General features: G+C 45.8%; 2 protein-coding genes across 3 annotated transcripts; both read right to left on the bottom strand.

The window, feature by feature from the left end:
- Positions 1 to 7,836: 7,836 nt before the first annotated feature.
- On the bottom strand, positions 7,837 to 13,317 carry LOC309375873 (phospholipase A2 inhibitor NAI-like; the record flags this gene model as incomplete). The annotated part of the gene is made up of 5 exons (XM_081921791.1): positions 13,139 to 13,317; positions 12,106 to 12,228; positions 8,958 to 9,110; positions 8,124 to 8,270; positions 7,837 to 7,907 (listed from the first exon to the last, which is right to left on the bottom strand). The coding sequence occupies exons 1-5, from the start codon at positions 13,188 to 13,190 to the stop codon at positions 7,837 to 7,839; spliced, it is 546 nt and encodes a 181-aa protein (XP_081777917.1). The 5' UTR covers positions 13,191 to 13,317.
- Positions 13,318 to 15,980: 2,663 nt separating this feature from the next.
- LOC309376522 (uncharacterized protein) lies at positions 15,981 to 19,596 on the bottom strand. 2 transcript variants are annotated; one of them, XM_081922922.1, is made up of 2 exons: positions 16,967 to 19,596; positions 15,981 to 16,621 (listed from the first exon to the last, which is right to left on the bottom strand). In XM_081922922.1, exons 1-2 carry the CDS (start codon positions 17,559 to 17,561, stop codon positions 16,047 to 16,049), a joined length of 1,170 nt encoding a protein of 389 aa, XP_081779048.1. In that variant the 5' UTR covers positions 17,562 to 19,596; the 3' UTR covers positions 15,981 to 16,046. The 2 variants fall into 2 exon arrangements, with proteins under 2 accessions (XP_081779048.1, XP_081779049.1); XM_081922923.1 differs by having other exon boundaries at positions 17,003 to 19,596.
- Positions 19,597 to 21,594: the final 1,998 nt, after the last annotated feature.

Genomic DNA, 21,594 nt, shown 5'->3' with positions numbered 1-21,594 from the left:
GTGTGTGTATGTGTGTTTGTGTTTGTCTAATGTTGCCACCTTCTAAAAATTATTTATTAATGCATGCTTTTCTTTTTGTAAATGTACCAAAGCATGAAATAAAATAAAATTGGGATTATGAGGTTTTCTCTGGTCAGTGGAGGCTGTACGTGCTGTGTCCTGTGCATGATGTGGTTGTGGAACTTGCCATTCTTCTGACAGAAGATGCTGTATGTGGGCATGGGGGGACAAAAATGGTGGGAGTGTCAGTTGTGGGGAGTGAGAAATGTCCCTATTTTCATCTGAGGAATGCTGGAGGGTATGCAGTGGCTATTGAACATCAATATGAAGGTGTTGGGAACAGTCATTTGGAGTTCTGGAGTGAAGTGTCTTCCATATGTTGAAGATACCCAACTCTAGAAACTCTCTGTATCTAGAAACTCCATAACACAAACTCTGGATTGGTGCCTGGATGCCATGGTGCATAACAGCCTATAAACTGAGCTTGACCCATGAAAAACTAGAGGCTTATGACTAAGTGATTTCTGGGTCTTGGAGATAGGTCAATTGCTTGGCAGCCTGGACACAGGGGTTCATGCACTGGTAACCTAAAGACTTGACATTGGCAGTATGCAGCAGGCTACTGGCCACATGTCACTCTGTTGCTGAGAAATTGGCACTGGTTGCCAATTTGCTGCCAGGTCACATTGAAGGTGCATATGTCTATTTCCACAGATTCCCTGAGCAATGTGAGCCCAAAGGGCCTTGAGGAGTGTGCAAACCCTTATGCTACACCTCAAGCAGTGAGGTTTCTTTGATGGGGCAATTCTTGTAGTGAGGCATCTGATCAAGGCCTGTATTTAAAAATGAGCTTAAAGATGTTTTAATGCCAGGCAGAAGAACAGCTGTCTAAAAGACTTTTGGCAGATGTTTATCCTCCTGGACAAGGGGCCCCTGATTTATAGCAGGAGCCAAAATTCTCAAAGTTGTAAAAAGGGAATTACAGGCTGAGACCAAAGGTTATTAGGTTACTGACCCTACAGAATACAATCAAGCTGCAAAAGCACTAATTAAGAGTTGGTAAATAGTAGGATTCATTGTTTAACAAAATATAATACCATGTGTCTCCCATTAGAGACTTTAGCCACATTTTCATAAGGTTAAAGGGCAAGAGCTAATGGGAAAAGCAGCTGGCCAGGAAAGGGGGGTTGCTTTTGGAAAGTGTTTTTACTAAGTTCCCTTTTACTTAGAAAAGGCCTTTGCTTCTAAAAATCTATATATGTTATGTATGAAATATATTGGCTTAAATGTAATTATGCAAAGGATTTAGAAAGTAAGAAATGTTAGATTCTTATGTTAGATTCTTATTTCATAGAATCATAGAATCATAGAGTTGGAAGAGACCACAAGGGCCATCGAGTCCAACCCCCTGCCAAGCAGGAAACACCATCAGAGCACTCCTGACATATGGTTGTCAAGCCTCTGCTTAAAGACCTCCAAAGAAGGAGATCTTTCATTGATGGTGTGTGAGAATGTGAACCCAAGATCTCTGACCTCTGTTTAAGATAAAAATTTAAAACCATTAACCATCTGTTTTGGAGGGCAAAAGGGCAAGAAGGGGAAGAGGTGATCTGGTAATTAAGGTGCCTTGTTGAGGCAAATGTAAGATATATGGCTACTTGTTTGCGATTTATAGATAGAAGGAAATATAGCTCTTTGTCTCCCATAAAAGGTAATAGGAAATGGTTGTATCTTTTATGATTGGTTCTAGCAAACAGCCAATAGGAATTTCAACCAGGCTGATTGGACAGAGGCAGCCAAAGGAGGAGCAAGGGGGCTGGGCTGAAGAAATATAAGTGCTGACCATCAGGGCTGGAATGGGGAGAGCTTTGGTAACCATATACCACTGTGTCTCTCATTTATTTGTCTGACAAATATATTATTTTAATTTCTCTATTGCTGCATTGAATATTTCATTCCAGCTAAGCGTTAACCACAAGCAGGGTGCTACAGTAGCTCCATACACATCTGGGTTTTAGTCATCCTTCAATTCACAGGAAGCCATTAGTGCAACAGGACAGAGAAAAGCTGTTATTCCTTTCTTATAACACTAGAATTTGGGGGCAGGCAATGGCAGTGAATGCCTGAAGATTTGAGAAAGATGGAAGAAAGTACAGTGGTTACAAATGGGATCTTTTCCAGAGGCCTGGCCATATCCCCAAATCTTCATAACCTGAGGCCCCCTTTCTGCACATGCATGCGGTGCTGCGGAGCACTTCTGCTGAAGAAACATGGTTTCACAATTTCTTTCTAAAATCACCAAGCTGTTCATTTGTCTGAGTAAGGGAAGCCAAAGGAGAGAGAAAAACGGGAAACTATGGAGGCCTTGACTAATCTATACCAGGAGTGGGGAATCACTGACCTGGGGGCCAAATGCAGCCACTACATGCCCCTCCACAGGGCCTATGGGGGGGTGGAAGGTAGTACATCCCTGTTTGGGATCACAAGGGGGACATCAGAAAATGTTTGCATATATTGTATGAAGACTAGCATTTATATTTTGACTACATAAAATGCCACGGGGCCTCTTCCTCCCTCTGCTTCCTCTTCTGTCAACATGCCGCTGCTTTCTTGACCCCATGGAAATATAGAGTTGCCGCTGAAGTCCTGGTGAAAGGTAGCGTGACTGGGCATGGTGAGAGGTGAATGAGAAGGCGGACTTCCCTTGCCTCTCCTGTGGACTATGTGCTCTGCTCTGTGAGGGGACTGCCAGCCGCCTGTGAAGTGTGGGATATTTACCATGCAGCGAAACCAACAATGCATGTTTGCTAGATAGGCAAATGACAGGAGCTGAAGCCCTGTGAGTTTCTTCCTGTATGGTGTGTGTGTGTGTGTGAGTGCAGGTGGTACATTGTTTCTCGGCTTGGGGTCACAAGAGGGACCTCCGAAAATGTTTGCATATATTGTGTGAAGACTAGCATTAACATTTTGTGTAGAACTACATAAAATCCCATGACACTTCCTCTGTCTGCTTCCTCTTCTGCCAACATGCCCCTGCCTACTGGCCCCCATGGTGAAAGTGCACAAGGTGAGAGGTGAATGACAAGGCGAACCTTCCTTGCCTCTCCTGTGGGTGATGTGCTCCGCCTTTTGAGGGGACTGCCATCCGTCTGTGAAGTGTGGGATATGAACCATGCAGCCAAACCAACAATGCATTTTTGCTAGATAGGCACATGACCGGAGCTGAAGCCCTGTGAGTTTCTTCCTGTATGGTTCCTAGAAGGAACTCTGAAAGACACTCCCACTGTGCCCCATTTGTTGAGGGTGTGGGCACTTCCTTTTCCTTTTTGCTCTCTCATCATCATTCTTCCAGCAATGTAGAACCATTTGCTTGTCTGAGCTCCAAAGCTCAGACTCCACCATCAGCTTGACCAAAGTATGTCTTTGTAACTGGATCACCATTTTAAGCCTCTGGACAAAGCTGCTGTATCAGTTACTCTTCAACAAGTATTCTGAATGAGTATATGTTATATTTACCTATGGCAAGCAAGAATTTGTGTGATTATTGTTTTAAGTGGGGAGGGGAGGAAAGACTTTTTAAGCAGCAAGGGGATACACTCTGCCGAACTTACAAACGTGAGGAAGGGAGGATAATATCTAATAAATACAACTTTTCCGAGCATCAATACACATTTCTACTTGAAGGGCAGCAGGTGATGGCCTGACGTGATGTCATACCATCATGTTGTGCTTGTGTGTGGGGGGGCTCAGGTTGGTGTGGGGGAAACCACCAAAGAGGAATTCAAACAAATAGCCAGCACGTGTAGACACAAAGTCAGAAAAGCTAAAGCACAGAATGAACTCAGGCTTGCTAGAGAGGTTAAAAGCAACAAAAAAGGCTTTTATGGGTATGTTCGTAGCAAAAGAAAGAACAAAGAAACAGTGGGGTCACTCAGAGGAGAAGATGGTGAAATGCAAACAGGGGACACAGAAAGGGCTGAACTCCTCAATGCCTTCTTTGCCTCAGTCTTCTCCGATAAAGAAAACAATGCCCGACCTGAAGAATTTGGAGCAAATGATTCAGCATAGGAAACACAGCCCAGAATAACTAAGGAGATAGTACAAGAATACTTGGTGAGTTTAGATGTATTCAAGTCTCCAGGGCCAGATGAACTGCATCCAAGAGTATTAAAAGAACTGGCAGATGTGAACTGGCAGTCATCTTTGAGAATTCCTGGAGAACAGGCGAAGTTGTGGTAGACTGGAGGAGGGCAAATGTTGTCCCTATTTTCAAAAAGGGGGAAAGAGAGGACCCAAATAATTACCGCCCAGTCAGTCTGACATCAATACCAGGGAAGATTCTGGAGCAGATCATTAAGCAAACAGTCTGTGAGCACCTAGAAAGGAATGCTGTGATCACCAATAGTCAGCATGGATTTCTGAAAAATAAGTCATGTCAGACTGACCTGATCTCATTTTTTGACAGAATTACAAGCCTGGTAGATGAAGGGAATGCAGTGGATGTAGCCTACCTTGATTTCAGCAAGGCATTTGACAAGGTGCCCCATGATATTCTTGTAAAGAAGCTAGTAAAATGCGGTCTTGACTATGCTACTACTCAGTGGATTTGTAACTGGCTGACTGACCGAACCCAAAGGGTGCTCATCAACGGTTCCTCTTCATCCTGGAGAAGAGTGACTAGTGGGGTGCCACAGGGTTCTGTCTTGGACCCAGTCTTATTCAACATCTTTATCAACGACTTGGATGATGGACTCAAGGGCATCCTGATCAAATTTGCAGATGACACCAAACTGGGAGGGGTGGCTAACACCCCAGAGGACAGGATCACACTTCAAAACGACCTTGACAGATTAGAGAACTGGGCCAAAACAAACAAGATGAATTGTAACAGGGAGAAATGTAAAGTATTGCACTTGGGCAAAAAAAATGAGAGGCACAAATACAAGATGGGTGACACCTGGCTTGAGAGCAGTACATGTGAAAAGGATCTAGGAGTCTTGGTTGACCACAAACTTGACATGAACCAACAGTGTGACGCGGCAGCTAAAAAAGCCAATGCAATTCTGGGCTGCATCAATAGGAGTATAGCATCTAGATCAAGGGAAGTAATAGTGCCACTGTATTCTGCTCTGGTCAGACCTCACCTGGAGTAGTGTGTCCAGTTCTGGGCACCACAGTTCAAGAAGGACACTGACAAACTGGAACATGTCCAGAGGAGGGCAACCAAAATGGTCAAAGGCCTGGAAACGATGCCTTATGAGGAACGGCTAAGGGAGCTGGGCATGTTTAGCCTGGAGAAGAGGAGGTTAAGGGGTGATATGATAGCCATGTTCAAATATATAAAAGGATGTCACATAGAGGAGGGAGAGAGGTTGTTTTCTGCTGCTCCAGAGAAGCGGACACGGAGCAATGGATCCAAACTACAAGAAAGAAGATTCCACCTAACATTAGGAAGAACTTCCTGACAGTAAGAGCGGTTTGACAGTGGAATTTGCTGCCAAGGAGTGTGGTGGAGTCTCCTTCTTTGGAGGTCTTTAAGCAGAGGCTTGACAACCATATGTCAGGAGTGCTCTGATGGTGTTTCCTGCTTGACAGGGGGTTGGACTCGATGGCCCTTGTGGTCTCTTCCAATTCTATGATTCTAGATTCCCCCTCCCCCCCCACAGTGGTACCTCTGGTTACGTACTTAATTCGTTCCGGAGGTCCGTTCTTAACTTGGAACTGTTCTTAACCTGAAGCATCACTTTAGCTAATGGAGCATTCTGCTGCTGCTGTTCTCATCCTGAAGCAAAGTTCTTAAACCGAGGTAATATTTATGGGTTAGCAGATTCTTTAACCTGAAGCGTATGTAACCTGAAGCATGTGTAACCCGAGGTACCACTGTGTGTGTGTGTGTATGTGTGTTTGTGTTTGTCTAATGTTGCCACCTTCTAAAAATTATTTATTAATGCATGCTTTTCTTTTTGTAAATGTACCAAAGCATGAAATAAAATAAAATTGGGATTATGAGGTTTTCTCTGGTCAGTGGAGGCTGTACGTGCTGTGTCCTGTGCATGATGTGATTGTGGAACTTGCCATTCTTCTGACAGAAGATGCTGTATGTGGGCATGGGGGGACAAAAATGGTGGGAGTGTCAGTTGTGGGGAGTGAGAAATGTCCCTATTTTCATCTGAGGAATGCTGGAGGGTATGCAGTGGCTATTGAACATCAATATGAAGGTGTTGGGAACAGTCATTTGGAGTTCTGGAGTGAAGTGTCTTCCATATGTTGAAGATACCCAACTCTAGAAACTCTCTGTATCTAGAAACTCCGTAACACAAACTCTGGATTGGTGCCTGGATGCCATGGTGCATAACAGCCTATAAACTGAGCTTGACCCATGAAAAACTAGAGGCTTATGACTAAGTGATTTCAAAAAACCCAGGAGGGGCATGAAAAGAGTAGAGGTGAGATCCGTTGCACACAGTCTCAGTCATGGAAAAAGCCCTGGAGAGGAGACTTGGGCAGATGTGAGGTGTTTGTTAATCTTTCATCTTGGTAACTGATTTCATGGAGTAAAACCCACAGGAAATGAGCTGTTGTATTCATCAGGCCTGACACTCTGTGAAAATTGTGTTTTTACTAAGAAAGAATTAACTCAAACTTTTGTGGAACCAGGAGAAACCCGAGTGCCCCTAAAAAATGGAGGCAAAGCTTGCTGGCTCTCTCTAACTGTGAGGCCAAATCGTCTGCCTCAACATTCAGTCTGAGCTGTTACATGACTGAAATGTGTCCCAGTATAGGGCTGTCATTGATTAATCTCCCCCAGGAATTTCAAAACGATACTTTAAAAAGTATCTGAATTTGTACAAGAGGGACAGGCCACAACAAACTTTAAAGTAAATACCTTAGATTATTTACATGGTTTTGCAGAAGAAAATATGCTGCACTCATTGACTGAGTCTTAAAGAATTCCTGAAGTATTAGCTTTGGTGGGGGTTGCGCAGCACATCTGCTGTGGCACTCCCCATTTTACCTCTAGTGGCGAAATGGGATAGACCACTCTTGACAGCAAGGCAGCCCAAAGTCTGCCATTCTTCTCAGGTAGGGACTTTATGTTCCTTCCATTTCTTTTTCCTCCCCATTTTACCTTAAGTGGAGAAATGGGATGCACCACCCAAAGTCGACTAATTATTGATTCAAATTGGACTTGAAAGTCATCCCTGCCCGCTGCCAAAGCTATCTGCCATTTCCAAGCACTATTATTTTCCCCAACAAATGTTCCTTTTGGTAAAATGATACAACATACATGATTTGCCATATATATTTATTTTGGGCATGATTCAATGACCTCATTTGTGCATAAAAGTCAAATACAGCCTGTCTTTGAGGAGGAGCTTTTAGACTTCTAGAAAGAAAGCCTGGGAGCCCTCAGGCTGAGACCACCCCTTCTTCAACCCCTAGTCAAAACGGTGGGGTTTTCTGTGTCATCATCGCCCATTGCGTCAGTGCACTCTGTTTGAATGATCTCAAATCCCAATGATCCAACATCAGTCTCTTGCAACCCATCAATGTAGTCACACACACTAGCTGTTGCACAGCCTCGGACAGCGCCCAGGATGTTGCTTCCCCCTGTTGGGAAACACACACACACATATTTTTGGAATCCAAATTCCACTCCCTCAAACAGAAGGGTGGGCAACTTTTCTCAGACCAAGAGCCTTTTTCCAGTCTAGGTGACCTTCTGGGAGGTCCACATGCCAATGGAAACATATGTAAAATTCACCTTTACACGGCAGGCCATTTTCTAGATACATTCAAACCCCCCTTTCTGTTCTCCCTCCAGGTAACCAAGATTCAGGGGCAACAATCCAGCCAGGCCAAAGCATACAGGTAGGGTATGAAGTGGGGCTTGTGAGGGGTGTGGCCTAGGGAAAGGAGGTGTAGCTAAGGAGGATCCCAAAGGCCAGAGAGAGAGAGAGTCCTAGAGGAATGCCTTTGGCCCCTGGGCCTGTGGGTCTCCATCCTACCCCCACCCCAATTTAAAGTGGAAATTTAAAGATGTATTTTTATTTAACAAAATCTATGCTTTAAATGTGCAGTACAGATGGGGCATTAGCTGCACTCCATCATACAAGACTCACCGAAGTCCAAGCTAGCCGTAAGGTAGAAGCATTGATCCTCCTCATTTCTGCAGCTGACCGTCTTATTGCTCTCACACTCATCTGAAAAGATGTTGATGCAACTCGGGCACTTCAGCCCATTGGGCTCCCTCGTCTCACTCTCAGGCGCTGGAGAACAATCACCACACCAACATTGCAATTAGTCAATGTATTTCTTTTGCAGATGCAAACCACAACTTGCTGTATGTGAGGGGTGGGAATTGTATTCCTTCCAAGATGGATGCCTACTACCTTCCAGCACTTCAGCCATGCTTCATACATTCAGGGCTACATTAATGCATGGTGCAAGAGATTTCTGACAGGGGCCACATTCACAGCAAACATTTCAAGCACAGGGATATCACTTTAAGCAATTGGGCTTAGCACTGAGCACCACTGGGGGGCATTCTGAGAGACAAAATGGTAGCCACAGATGCACACAAATGATGATAAAATTCTACAAAATGGCCCTCTTCCCAAGAGCGGGAAAGAGAAAGAAAGCTCTTAGTGGTTTTATCCTTAAAAAACACTTCTGGGACAACATGTGCTTAGTTTTGGTAAAATCATGATTTCACCTAAGAAAAAATGCCAGCTAATAAGAGCTATTGTGGGGGGTTTGTTTGCTAATCCATAGCTCTGTGAGGGGAATAGGGGTTTTCCAATTAACCCTCAGCACCCTTAAGAAACTACCACTCCCAGAATTCTTTGTCCTAGTGTTGTTATAGTGTTTACAATAAAAGCTGCTTGTTTGTCTTTCTTTGACATCTCTCATTACTTGAGTTTTATGGGACCAGCTTTCCTAATGATGATACTTACTTTCAGGAGGTCCGCTGTTGCACATATCTGTATTGCAGCAGGTTGACTTGCTGTGGAGGTACAGGGCTGAGCTTATGGAGACACTGGAATAGTTTTCCTCACACAACTCTGTATCGATGCAGGACTTGAGAACCAATTTTGACCCCAAAAGTGCTATAAAAGAAAGAATTGGAATAGGAAACAACTAGACCTGGAGATAGGGCTGGTCCACCCATGAGGCAAGGATTGACGATCACCTTATGCGGCAGCATCCAGAGGGGCAGGGGATCTGACCACCAAGAAAAGCATTGCCTGATGCTGCTGCCTTTGAAGCTGTGGTGTGATCCTTGGAGGCAAGATCTGCCACCTCCTCGTCAGTTCCTCTCCCCCAGCTGAGCCACCCCATCTACTTGTACTTTGACGTGCTTTCGAACTGCTAGGTTGGCAGGAGCAGGGACCGAGCAACGGGAGCTCACCCCATCGCGGGGATTCGAACCACTGACATTATGATCAGCAAGTCCCTAGGCTCTGTGGTTTAAATAACAGCGCCACCCGCATCAAATACCACCTCGGAGCTTCTTTCTGAGGCTCCCTCCGCCTCGCTGGTGCCCATGCAGGCACACTGCCTCTTTCCTTGTGGGGTGGTCATTCGCAAAGGGCAGGCTGCAAAGCCACCCTACCTGTGCCTTGCAGGGCTGCCTGCACTGCTTGGCTGCCTTTGACTGGCAGAGTGGCTTCCGTCTTTCCTCCTGTGCTGAAAAAGGCAGCCAGGTGGCAGCCAAGGCTGTCTCTGGCCAGAGCCTGCACTCCACCCAGGCTCTTGCAGCTGGGGAGGAGGAGCACTTTAACTGAGCCTCTGCCCCACTACTGGCTCATTTGGGGTTTCCGCATAACTGCTTGGCTGAGGCAAGGGCAGCAATGTGCTCTTAACCCAAGCAGTTTAAGGAGGGAGGGAGGAATAACCTTCATAAGCCTCATCATGCAGCTTGTTTCTCCCACTGCCGGTATGAGAGACAGAACACAATGGTGATTTCACTCAGCGATATATCTTTAATGAAACTGCCACCCCTCCTGAGTCCCTCTGCCTCCAGGCTGCTGCTTGTTTTGTTTTTCCTTAGCGTGCTGGGTGCTGGAGGCAGAGGGACTCAGGATAGGCAGGGTTTCCCCCACCGATTTACTGCTGAGTGAATCTGTCATCACGGTCTGCCCTTCATACCGGTCCTGGGGTGATATATCAATAAATCGCCCAGGCCTTATCTTCAGTCACCCTTTCTTCCGGGTCTGCGGGGTGGGGAACATTTCATGGTCTGCCTCAGGTATCCAATTGTCTTGAGCAGGACCTGCTTGGAGCAGAAAGAGATTTTTCCAGTTTTATTTATCTATTTGTTGAATGTGAGTCAGGAATGGAAAACCTTTGCCTGTCCATAGGTTTCTACCACCCTTCTCCTTATTGAATGGGACCAGTTCAGGAGGTTTCATGGGAAGGAATTCATCAATGAAATAAGTTTTGTGGCTGCCCAGGTAACTGGACAGGGTGGATTAAAATCAATTTTTTTAAAAAAATATCAAAATAATCAGATTTTAAAATTTAAATCAGAATCTTTAAAATTTAATTTGTATTTTTTTAAAAAATTGCTTTTGGTAGAAAAATCTTTCTAAAGATAGTTTTCTATTTAAGTTACATTATAGTCCAAAGGCTATCCTCATCAGGAAATAAGGATTTGTTTTAAATTTTTCAGGGAAGTTTTTAATATGTGACATTTTAGTGTATCTTTCATCTTTGTTGGAAGCCGCCCAGAGTGGCTGGGGAAACCCAACCAGATGGGCGGGGTACAAATAATAAATTATTATTATTATTATTATTATTATTATTATTATTATTATTATTATTATTATTATGTGTGCTATAACTCCCTCCAATGTATTTCTTAAAAAAACCATTTAACCACATCAGTTAACAAACATGGATATATATGCTGTAATGTTATTGTTTTAGTTAAATAAATTGTTTAAATTGTTAATAATTAAATTATTATTTTTCCCTTCCAAGTACAGCAGAAAATTGTCCAAATATAAACAGTTAATTTATTAAACCTCACAAAAAATTCATAATATCTGTCAATGTATTTCTAATAGTATTACCAAATCAGTAATTCTTGATATAACTGTAAAAACTACTCTGAAAATTTATTATTCGAAAAAGGAAACCTTCATCTCATTGTAAATATTAAGATTATACCAGCAAGAATGAGTCTTTCTGTAAAAATAAATAAATTAAATCAAGTCTTACTGACTAGTAATTGAAATCAAATCCACCCTGTAACTGGACCAATGAGACTCGGTGATGGAGCTCATAAAGGGAGCATGTACCACAGGCAATTAGGAAGGGGCAATATGTCAGCCCGGTTCAGGGAAGTTTGTAACGTGTGATATTTTAGTGTATTTTTGGTTTCTATGGAAGCCGCCCAGAGTGGCTGGGGAAAGCCAGTCAGATGGGCGGTGTACAAATAATAAATTATTATTATTATTATTATTATTATTATTATTATTATTATTATGTCAGTGTTAGTTTCTCTTGGTTTCTTATTTTAAGTTCATTTCTCCACATTTTCATATCAGTTTCCAACTCCCTCCCCCATCAACATTTAGTGTGAATGTAATTTTTACTCTTAGGCCCTATCTGCAGGGTCATACTGATTTAAGTCGTCATGGTTTCCCCCATGGGGGTGGGGGGATGTTTGTTGACCATATTGGCTGTGAATCCTGGCAAACTAGCAAACTCCCTTGCAGGTCATTTTTCACTTGGCCTGGGAGATGGGAACCTGACAGACTCACTCCAACTACAAAAGCTGTTGTACGTTATTCTATGTACACTTTACCCTAGTGTGTGCATTTCTCTATTGATTACATGGCTGGACAACTGAATTGCAAAAATGGGATAAGGGCAGATTCTGAAGGATGGCTTTGTTTTGCTCTGCCAATTGAGTAAATGCACCTTTAAATATGAACTGACCAATTTCTTCCCTGCTCCTACAGGCAATGCAGAACCTAGAACACCACTTTATGAAAAGTCATGTTCCGTGGATTGTGGCTAAGATATGGCCTTCGAAAGAGAGTCAGGGGGTTTGCGTTTTGGTGATCAAAGAGGATGAAAGTTCTTCTCACTTACACAGTTTGCCTACTGCAGTGGCAGACAAGCAGGACTGGTCACTGGAATCGTCACACTCCTCAGTGGTGGTATTTCTGCAATATCTTCCTTGACCAAAACAAGACTCACATATCAGAGATGCCACTGCAGACAGGGGGGAAATGGATTTGGAAAACATTAGTAACTGTGTAGGAGGAATAGGTCTGCGTCAAGGTACATGAACACAACACTTTCTACTCCAAACTTCATCTTATGAGAGGCAGCAAAGGCCATCGACTTGGATAGCTTCAAAAGCGGACTAGATAAATACATGGTTACCATCCTCAATTGATATATTTTTTTTCTGGGACATTGGAGGCACTATTTGTCTGAATACTAGTTACTGGAAACCGCAGAGAGGGAGCTGTTGCACTCAGATCTTTCTTACGGGCTTCCCATAGGACCCATGGCAAGAACAAGAGGTTAGACTAGATGGACCATTGTTCAGCTACATAATGCTTTCTATATATATTCCCTCTGTAGTTCTTAAACTCTGAATGGGGGTGGGTCTTGCATAGACCAGAGAATGACTGTCCAAGATGGCTCCTGCAGTCTGAGGGAGAGGACCAGTAGAGAAGGTGTGGGGAAACCTTTAACCCTCCCGAAGTTGTTGTACTACAACTCCCATCAACACCAGCAAACATGACAGACTCTGGTAAGCACATCTGGTACCCCTGGCATCTGACTCCACTCAGAGATTCGGGTAACATATTGTTTGCATGGGGGGCCGGGTAATTCCCTTCCAAAATATGAGAAGAATAGTGCCTATACATTGTCTCCTATCATAAATTTCTACAAATGCAAGAAACTTACGCTTTGCTTTAAATATGAGCCAGTATTCTGGTTTATTGAAGAGTGAACTACTGCCTTTCTTGTTCCCCCAATGTACTTGGGGATGCCACAGCTCTCTGTACACATTTGGTTAAATAAAAATTGAATATTGGCAACAAAACCCCCCCGCTTCGTTCCTTCCTGGAATCATGATGAACAGCACAGCGGCTGTGGTTCTGCTCACCTGGAGGAAGCAGGGCCAAGAGGAGGCAGGAGATCAGGAGTATCTTCATCATTCTAGAGAGCTGAAGAGGCAGGAAGGAGTTCGAGAACAGCACTGGGCCAAGCAAGGAACTGATGCATGAAGAGGCTTAGCTGGAGGAATTTATAGAGGATTGCAAGGAGTACTTTGCCAGCACCCAGGAACAATGGATTCAGGACAGTGTCATAAATTGCTAGAATTCTAATTATGCTATACCATAATATAAAGCACAGTGTTGAAAACCAATTAAATCTCTTCCCCCTTCCAAGGACACGTCCCTCCTAATCTGTTCCAGTCTCAATTTCTCAACCCTGGATGTGGGGAAACGGGTCCCATCAGGTTACAGCACTGAAATTGGATTAGGCTTCTGGAAGCCAAGGCGGTTTCCCTGACAGTATGAACTTTTTTGAAAGGGGGACAAATGTCTCTCCACAGTTTTCTTTGTGGTACAGTAATAAAATGCACAGTGACCTGCATCCCCTCCATCCCATTAAATGCACTTGTTTGGGGTAAGGAATTGGTCCACTTGCTCTTTAAAATAAGTTGATTAGAGTTAAGAGAGTCCCATGGACTGCAAAAAGATCAAACCTATCCGTTCTGAAGAAATCAGCCCGGAGTGCTCACTCGAAGGACAGATTCTGAAGCTGGGACTCCAACACTTTGGCCACCTCATGAGAAGAGAAGACTCCCTGGAATAGACCCTGATGCTGGGATAGATTGAGGGCAGGAGAAGGGTACGACAGAAGACGAGATTGTTGGACAGTGTTCTCGAAGCTATTAACATGAATTTGACCAAACTGTGGGAGGCAGTGGGTGACCGGAGTGCTTGGTGTGCTCTGGTCCAGGGGGTCATGAAGAGTCGGACACGACTAAACAACAACAGAGTTAAGAGCAGGTGGGGTTGGGGTTGCAGGTCTGTGTCCAGAGGAGATTGCAGATTTAAGGGACTATATTTTACTGGATATACACAAGCACAGCTCCACGTCCTTTGCTTTGGTTTCTCTTGTGATGCTGATGAAACTCAAAGACATTGTGAATGATGTGGATTTGGCATTTGGACAATGAGAGATGGAGAGTGGCAGCACCACAGATGTCCTGGGAGAGTTTTCTTGGTGCAATGTTAGTACAGTGGTACCTCGGGTTACAGATGCTTCAGGTTACAGGCTCTGCTAACTCAGAAATAGTACCTTGGGTTAAGAACTTTGCTTCAGGATGAGAACAAAAATCAGGTGGCAGTGGCTCGGTGGAAGCGGGAGGCCCCATTAGCTAAAGTGGTACCTCAGGTTAAGAACAGTTTCAGGTTAAGAACGGACCTCCGGAACAAATTAAGTTCTTAACCAGAGGTACTACTGTATACTATATCCAATTGCTGACACAGCTTAATTAACACAACTTAACAGCATCTGCTATACTGTTTCACAGCTATAAAACTAGGTCATGATATTTACTCTGGCCTTTAAAGAGATACACATCTTGTAAAACAATAAGGAACCTTAATATTTAAATCAACCATTCAACACAAAGAGGTTAGCTCAAATGTATAAGAATGTACTTAATAAGTTTTGGAAATGTAAATATTGCAAGGGGTCATTCTGTCACATGGGGTGGACCTGCAAGGAGGGTAAGGTCTTTTTGGACATGTTATATAATGATTTTTTAAAAAATCAAAAATCAGACTGACTTTTCCAAGAGTCCAGAACCCTTCTGGCAGGCGATATTGATCAGCAAAATTCCAAACTCTGTTTATGTATGCAGCTACAGTGGCAAGGGATCTTTTCTTTATGCTCAGAGGTGGAAAGTTGTGAGAATACCCCGAAAGGAAGAATGGATGGTGAAAGCCTTAGAATATGCAGAGATGGCAAAGGTAAAGCAGGAGAGGCTGATAAAACTGAGGCTCTTCCCCACATAATTCATTGCATCTGAGGAGCAAGCAGAGGGCAAGACCTCCTTGGGTGGCATGGAGGGGGGAGTGCAAAGAGTCTAGATTTCGCTTCTACCCCAAAAATCTTTTATGTTTGTGTCTAATGTTGCCCCTTTCTAAAATTTATTTATTGGTGCATGCTTTTCTTTCGTAAATGTACCAAACATGAAATAAAATAAAACGGGGATTATGGGGTATTCTCAGGTCAGTGGAGGATATACATGCTGTGTCCTGTTCGTGATGTGGTTGTGGAACTTCCCATTCTTCTGATAGAAAATGCTGTGGGGGGGCATGGGGTGGGGGACAAAAATGGGGGGAGTGTCAGTTGTTGGGGAGTGAGAAATGTCCATGTTTTCATCTGAGGAATGTTGGAGGGTATGCAGTGGCTCTTGAACATCAATATGAAGCTGTTGGGAAGAGTCAACTGGAGTTTTGGAGTGAAACTCTGGATTCGTGCTTGGATGCCATGGTGCATGACAGCCAACAAACTGAGCTTGAACCGTGAAAAACTGGAGGCCTTGGGTCTTGGAGATAGGTCAATTGCTTGGCAACCTGGACACAGTGGTTGCATGGCAAGGCCCAATCCCCCATGTGAAATGAAGACACTGGACACATTATTTAAGGTTAATGGGCATAAAAAGGCCACAACTTTTATTGATTACAGAATTGAAAGGTATTGGCCTTAGGCATTGGCTCCTATCGACTACCCGGCATGGAGACCGGGAAGGGTTATCCACAAGCTGTTGAAGTACGCCTACTAGGATCCCATGGGTGTCACTGCTCGGGGGTGTGCCGGAGGCCCTTACCTCCCTAGGTTTTGGACAAGGCAACGCCCCCCGGAGACCTCTACCGGACTACGCTTTTCATTGGGGGAAGGTGAGGGCGCTTCCTTCCCCCCATTCATTTGCATAACAATCAACCCCTGCCAATGCCTAACCGCCACTCGAGCAAAGCTCGCCGCCAATACCTTCAAACCTGTAACCAATTCCTAATCCCTGCTATGTTGTCCCCCAACCAAATATCGTTTCCAGCATCTGACAGATGCACGCCATCCCATCTGCAGAGGGCCTCATTGCTGTACTGGATGCTTGGGTGGCCAATGATGCACCCGCCCAGAGCCGCCACTCTACGCTCCACAGCCCGCTGCAAGCCCTTTCTTGCTTTATTGATTCCAACCGGGCTCAAACAATCCCTCCATGTCCTCCTCTCGAGCAATGAGGACCACAAGATAGTAATGTTTGGGTAAACCGCCATCAGGTCAGCAAAATCGTCAAAAATGTTCCATCTCAAGTCAATAGCTTTGTGGTACGCTAGGTCGTTTTCCCCCAACTGGATAACCAGGGCATCAGGTGGGCCCTCAGAGGCGGCTCTCGCCATCACGGCTGGCTTGAATTTGCTCCAGCGCATCCCTCTTCGCACTATCCACGCCAGCTCAACATTTGCAGGTAAGTTCAAGTTTTGCCCCAACCCGGTACTCATGGCACGATTCTTGGCCCAATACACAATGCTGTGGCCCACCAACCAAATGCGCACCTTCCTGAATTCTGAAAAGCAAATAGACAGAAAAACCAAGGTCAGGAGTACAACTGCTAGTCATAGATTCTTTCTTACGTGAGCTCTGTATGCATTAGATTTCCACCGGCCCAGGTCCTTTATCCTCTCTGTTGAGAGCCCGAGGTGCACAGCAGTGGTAGCGGCCCCAATCCGAAAAGAGTGAGCCGCAAATTCGGCCGCGGGCAGACCGCATGCTGCCAAAGCCATGCGCATCACCCGTGTAAACTGGTGTCTAGCCAAGAGTGATCTATCCACGTGAATCAAAAAGGGGCCGGGGCTATTGGGTCTTAAGTAGAGGAAACGCCTTGTATCCCTAACCGGGCAGGGACCAGTACCTTGTGCAGCTGGTAACCGGATGAGGACCCCCCTACCCTGTTGGTCCGTCTTAGAGCTCCTTACTTGAACGATTAGGTCGTTCCTTGATAGGGTCAGATCACTTAAGAGGATGCCACTCTGGCAGTGGGCAACCCCTCCCTGACAAACTACCTCCCCTATGCACAGGGCACCAAAGAAGGCTATGGAATAAGCGGCAGAGAATAGGCGAGCTTCATATTTTGACCAGCATATTGCACGTAATTTTTTGTGAATCTGGGTCAGAATATCATAAGTTATGGGCCTCCTCTTGTCAGAGCTGGGGGGCTGGAGCCGGCCCCAACCCTCTAAAGTCTTGCGCACTATAAATTCAGCGCATGGGTCGGTGGCGAAAAAGGTTTTACAAAAATATGACATCCCTGCGGACTGAATATTGAGAGTCTTTGGTGCCCTGCCCAGCTCCTTCAGGTGGGCTAAGTAGCGGAGGACCTCCCTCATTGAGGGAATGAAGTTCTGGCTCGTGCTGGGTATTCTATTGCAGAACTTTAGGAAGTCAGCCCACACTTTATTGTATGATCTCATTGTGGAAGGGGCAACTGCACCGAATACTTCCTTCATCACTTCTTCCTCCCAAGACTCCAGAGATGCTCCGGGAAAGGCATCGATGATTTTTCCACATCTGGCGCTAATGAGCGGAAGCGCTCCATCTGAAAGCGAGACAGAGCATCCGCGATGTCATTATTAATGCCAGGTTCGAATTTGGCTGAAAAATATATATTCTGCTCAAGACACAGGAGGACGAAGGACCATAACAAGTTTCCCACCCTGGTGGATCACGCAGACTGTCTGGAAAGAACCGCTACTACTGCCTAGTTATCTGTGTTGAAACAAACCCTATGATTGCGGAACTGCTCTGCCCAAAGATGTACTGCCACTACAATAGGGAAAAATTCCAAGAATGTAAGGTCCTGAGTAATGGGCTGGCCCTGCCAGTCTGCAGGCCACTTTTGGGCACACCACTGCCCCCTGAAATAAACTCCAAAACCCAAGGACCCTGTCGCATCTGACTGGACTTGGAAGTCAGCATTGAGTGCCATGGAATCTTGCCACACGGATATACCGTTGTACTTGTCGAGGAATTGTAGCCAGACTCCCAAATCTGCCTTGACTTCTTTGGAGAGGCGCACCCTATGCTGTGGTGCCCTGAGACCTGCCGACAATCTGGCCAGGCGGCCGCAAACGGGTCGACCCGGCACCACTACCCTACAAGCGGAATTTAGGTGACCTAGCAGGGATTGAATTTGCCTTAGGGTAACCTTCTTTAGGGGCAATAGCTGTTGTATCAGTGCCTTAAGAGCGAACAGTTTTTCCAGGGGCAACCTAGACGTTTGGGCCACGGTGTCTAACTCAATGCCTAGATAGACCAAGGAAGTGGCTGGACCCTCCGTTTTCTCGGCGGCCAGTGGCACCCCCAGCTCCCCTGCCAGGGCTGTGAAAGCCTCCAAGAGGGCGGAGCATCGTTGCCTGTTATCTGCCACCAAAATAAAGTCATCCAGGTTACGCGATACGCCCAATGACCCTGTCCTAAAGCGTAGGGCCCAATCAAGAAACGCACTGAACAACTCAAAGGCTGAGCAAGCCATGGAGCAGCCCATAGGCATTGCTTTGTCAATGAAATACGCCCCCCTCAAATCTAAAGCCCAACCAACGGAAGTCAGCTGGATGGACGGGAAGAAGACGGAATGCCGACTCAATGTCACATTTGGCTAGAAGTGCCCCTTGCCCGAATCTGTGAATCATTTTAACTGCTTGGTCAAAGGAGGCGTATTTCACTGTACAAAGTTCCTGAGGGATCGCGTCATTGACCGAGCCTCCCCTTGGGTAAGAGAGGTTGTGGATCATGTGGAATTCCCCTGGGGTCTTTTTTGCTACAATGCCCTGAGGGGATAGGTGAAGTCCTTCCAAGGGAGGTTCGGCAAAGGGACCTGCTACCCTACCTGTACTGATTTCTTTCTCTATCTTTTTCCTGACTATCTCGGGCCTTTTCCTAACTGATTTTTGAATTTGTTGGTCCCCGGTATTAGGGGGGAAAGCCACGGGGATTCTGAACCCCATAGAGGACCCCTTCCAAAGGTATTGTGCGGCTTTTCGATTGGGATATTGATCTAGCAGGGTTTTGAGGGGCTGAAGACGGATAGGGGAGGAGGCCAAACCAAGATACAAGTTACTGGCGGTTACTGGGTCCCTGGTGGGAGGATTCGGGGGCACCTCTGTTATTGTTGTGGAAGAACCCCCTGCCCCCTCGAAAGGGCTGCTGTTTATTCTTATAGCATGCAGAGGCGGGGTGGTTTCCCAAGCACCACTCACATTCATGAAGATACTTACAGGAGGGTCATGAGCATACACCCCTGTTGAACTCCCAGCACTGCCGGCGCCGTTTCGCCTCTGTCTTACCCACCTTGGCTGATTCCTGGTTTTTCTTTTTGATGAAGGGATTGACGTCCTCGCCCCAGTAGTTAGGATCGCTTAGATCCCATCGGGTGGAAGGCAGGAGAGAAGCATTTCTACGGAAATTCTCATCATATGTTAAAGCGGCATTTTTCCCTGCGAGCGTGTGAGCCCACCTCACATGAGCCAAATAAGCAACCAAATCCATGGAGTGCCAAGGATAAGCCATGCAAACAACTCCCATGAAAACCTGGTACCCATCCAACCAATTCTCAAAGGTGCGCTCCACCCTAGGTGTCCTATACCTCTGCTTACCAAAAGAGTGCCTCTTTTCACCTTTCCCCGTTACCTTAGTAGGAGGGAGAAGGGTAAACATGTCCACATAGTCCCCGTTGAGGATCTTATTCCTCTTCTGGGACAAATGGTTCCCCAGTAGTGGACTGATTGGTGGAAACCTTAACATCCTCGACCAACACCCCATCCTTCCATTCCAGTACCCCATTGAGGTCTTACAATGGGAATTGGCCCTCCTCTCATCTGCCCAAAGAGGGATCCCGTGATTACCTTCACCAAAACCCCAGTAACCATCCATGGGGCCCTCGCTATCCGAATCAGAGGATGATGTACCTGACTAGTCTTCCGTCTCAGACTGCTTACTTCTTTTCTTCTTTGCAGACGTGTGCTTCTTCTTGGACTTTATTTTACCTCCTTGGACCTCTACGTTGGCCGGGTTCACACTGGCCGCTGGCTGAGCAATTTGAGGTTCCATGTGCTCCTCCTCCAAGCCGGAACCCGCACTGTCATCGGTGGAGCTGTGTTGGGGCTGCTGTTCCTGAAACACACTAGGAATGTATACCACCTGTGAAAAGGCATTGCTGCTGGTCCCTTTGGCAATAGCCTTCCCCTTCCTGGGACCTTTTGCCGGTGTCTTACCCTTTCCAGCGCTTCGGTTGGCATTCTTAGTAATGGCTGCCTGAAATAACAATATAAGCCACAGTGTTTGCTAATTGCACCAATTAATTTCAAAGGCAGTCAGCAGTACTCAGCATTTCCAAAGACCCCTTTATTATATTATTATTTTTAAAAGTATTTCCCCCAATAACCACACTTTAAAAGCCTGTCGTTCAGAAACCTGCTACAGCAATAGATTCTCCCCTGTAATGCTGCAGACCTGGTAGCCAGCAGCGGGAGGGATCACAACAATGTAGCTGCCTCCTGCACAGAGCAGCTTAGCCTATGCTGGCAATTTATAATAAGCGTCAGCCTAAGCTAAGCCTAAAGGGTGGGTGGGATGGGAAAACCGCTCAGCTGGAAAGGGGAAAGAGGGTGGTCCCCGGGCGTGCCTGGCCTTAAATAGGCTAGGCCCCGCCTCCCCAGCCCGCCGATTGGCAGGCAGGGTCGAAGGCATGCCCGGGGATTCCCTATTCTCGTGGGAGCAAAAGGCCAGCCCCCGTGTGTGTGGGAGGGGGTAGCCCGCAACCCCCTCTCCTCTCCTAGCTCAGAAATGGCTTTCATGCACTGGTAACTTCAAGACTTGATTATGGCAGCATGCAGTGGGGCTGTCTTTGTATCAGGTCCAGAAGCTGCAGCTAGTGCAGAACACAACAGCCAGAGTGCTCATAGCAGCAGGCTACTGGCTACGTGTCACTCTGTTGCTGAGACAGTGGCACTGGTTGCCAATTTGCTGCCAGGTCACATTCAAGGTGCTTATGTTTATTTCCACTGATTCCTGAGCAATGTGAGCCAAAAGTGCCTTGAGGAGTGCACAAACCCTTATGCTACACCTCAAGCAGTGAGATCCTTTGACTGGGGCAATTCTTGTAGCTCCCTACACACCTGAGGTTTAGTCAGTTTTCAATTCACAGGAAGCCTTTAGTGCAACAGGAGAGTGAAAAGCTTTTATTCCTTTCTCACAGTACTAGAATTTGTGGGCAGCCAATAACAGTGAATGTTGGAAGCTTTGAGAAAGATGGAAGAAAGTACAATGGTACCTCTGGTTATGAATGGGATCTGTTCCGGAGGCCTGGCCGTATCCCGAAATCTTCGTAACCTGAGGCGCCTGTTCTCCACATGTGTGCAGCGCCATGGAGCACTTCTGCGCATGTGTGAGGTGCGCAGAGCGCTTCTGCGTGTGCTTGAGTGGCAAACCCACTTCTTGGTTTGCTACGTCTTCAACCCAAAAAATACATTACCCAAAGGTAAC

The sequence above is a fragment of the Podarcis melisellensis genome, assembly GCF_964234715.1.
Source record: "Podarcis melisellensis genome assembly, chromosome: 8".
NCBI classification, from domain to species: Eukaryota; Metazoa; Chordata; class Lepidosauria; order Squamata; family Lacertidae; genus Podarcis; species Podarcis melisellensis.
This window is presented reverse-complemented; position numbering and strand designations above follow the sequence as displayed.

What these genes read in the sequence shown, in the direction of transcription:
- LOC309376522 (XM_081922922.1), bottom strand. Translation starts at nt 17,561, where the DNA reads ATGAAGGAAGTATTCGGTGCAGTTGCCCCTTCCACAATGAGATCATAC. An exon ending in CCGGTTACCAGCTGCACAAG is followed by an intron (nt 16,622 to 16,966) that starts GTACTGGTCCCT and finishes TTTGCTTTTCAG; the next exon opens with AATTCAGGAAGGTGCGCATT.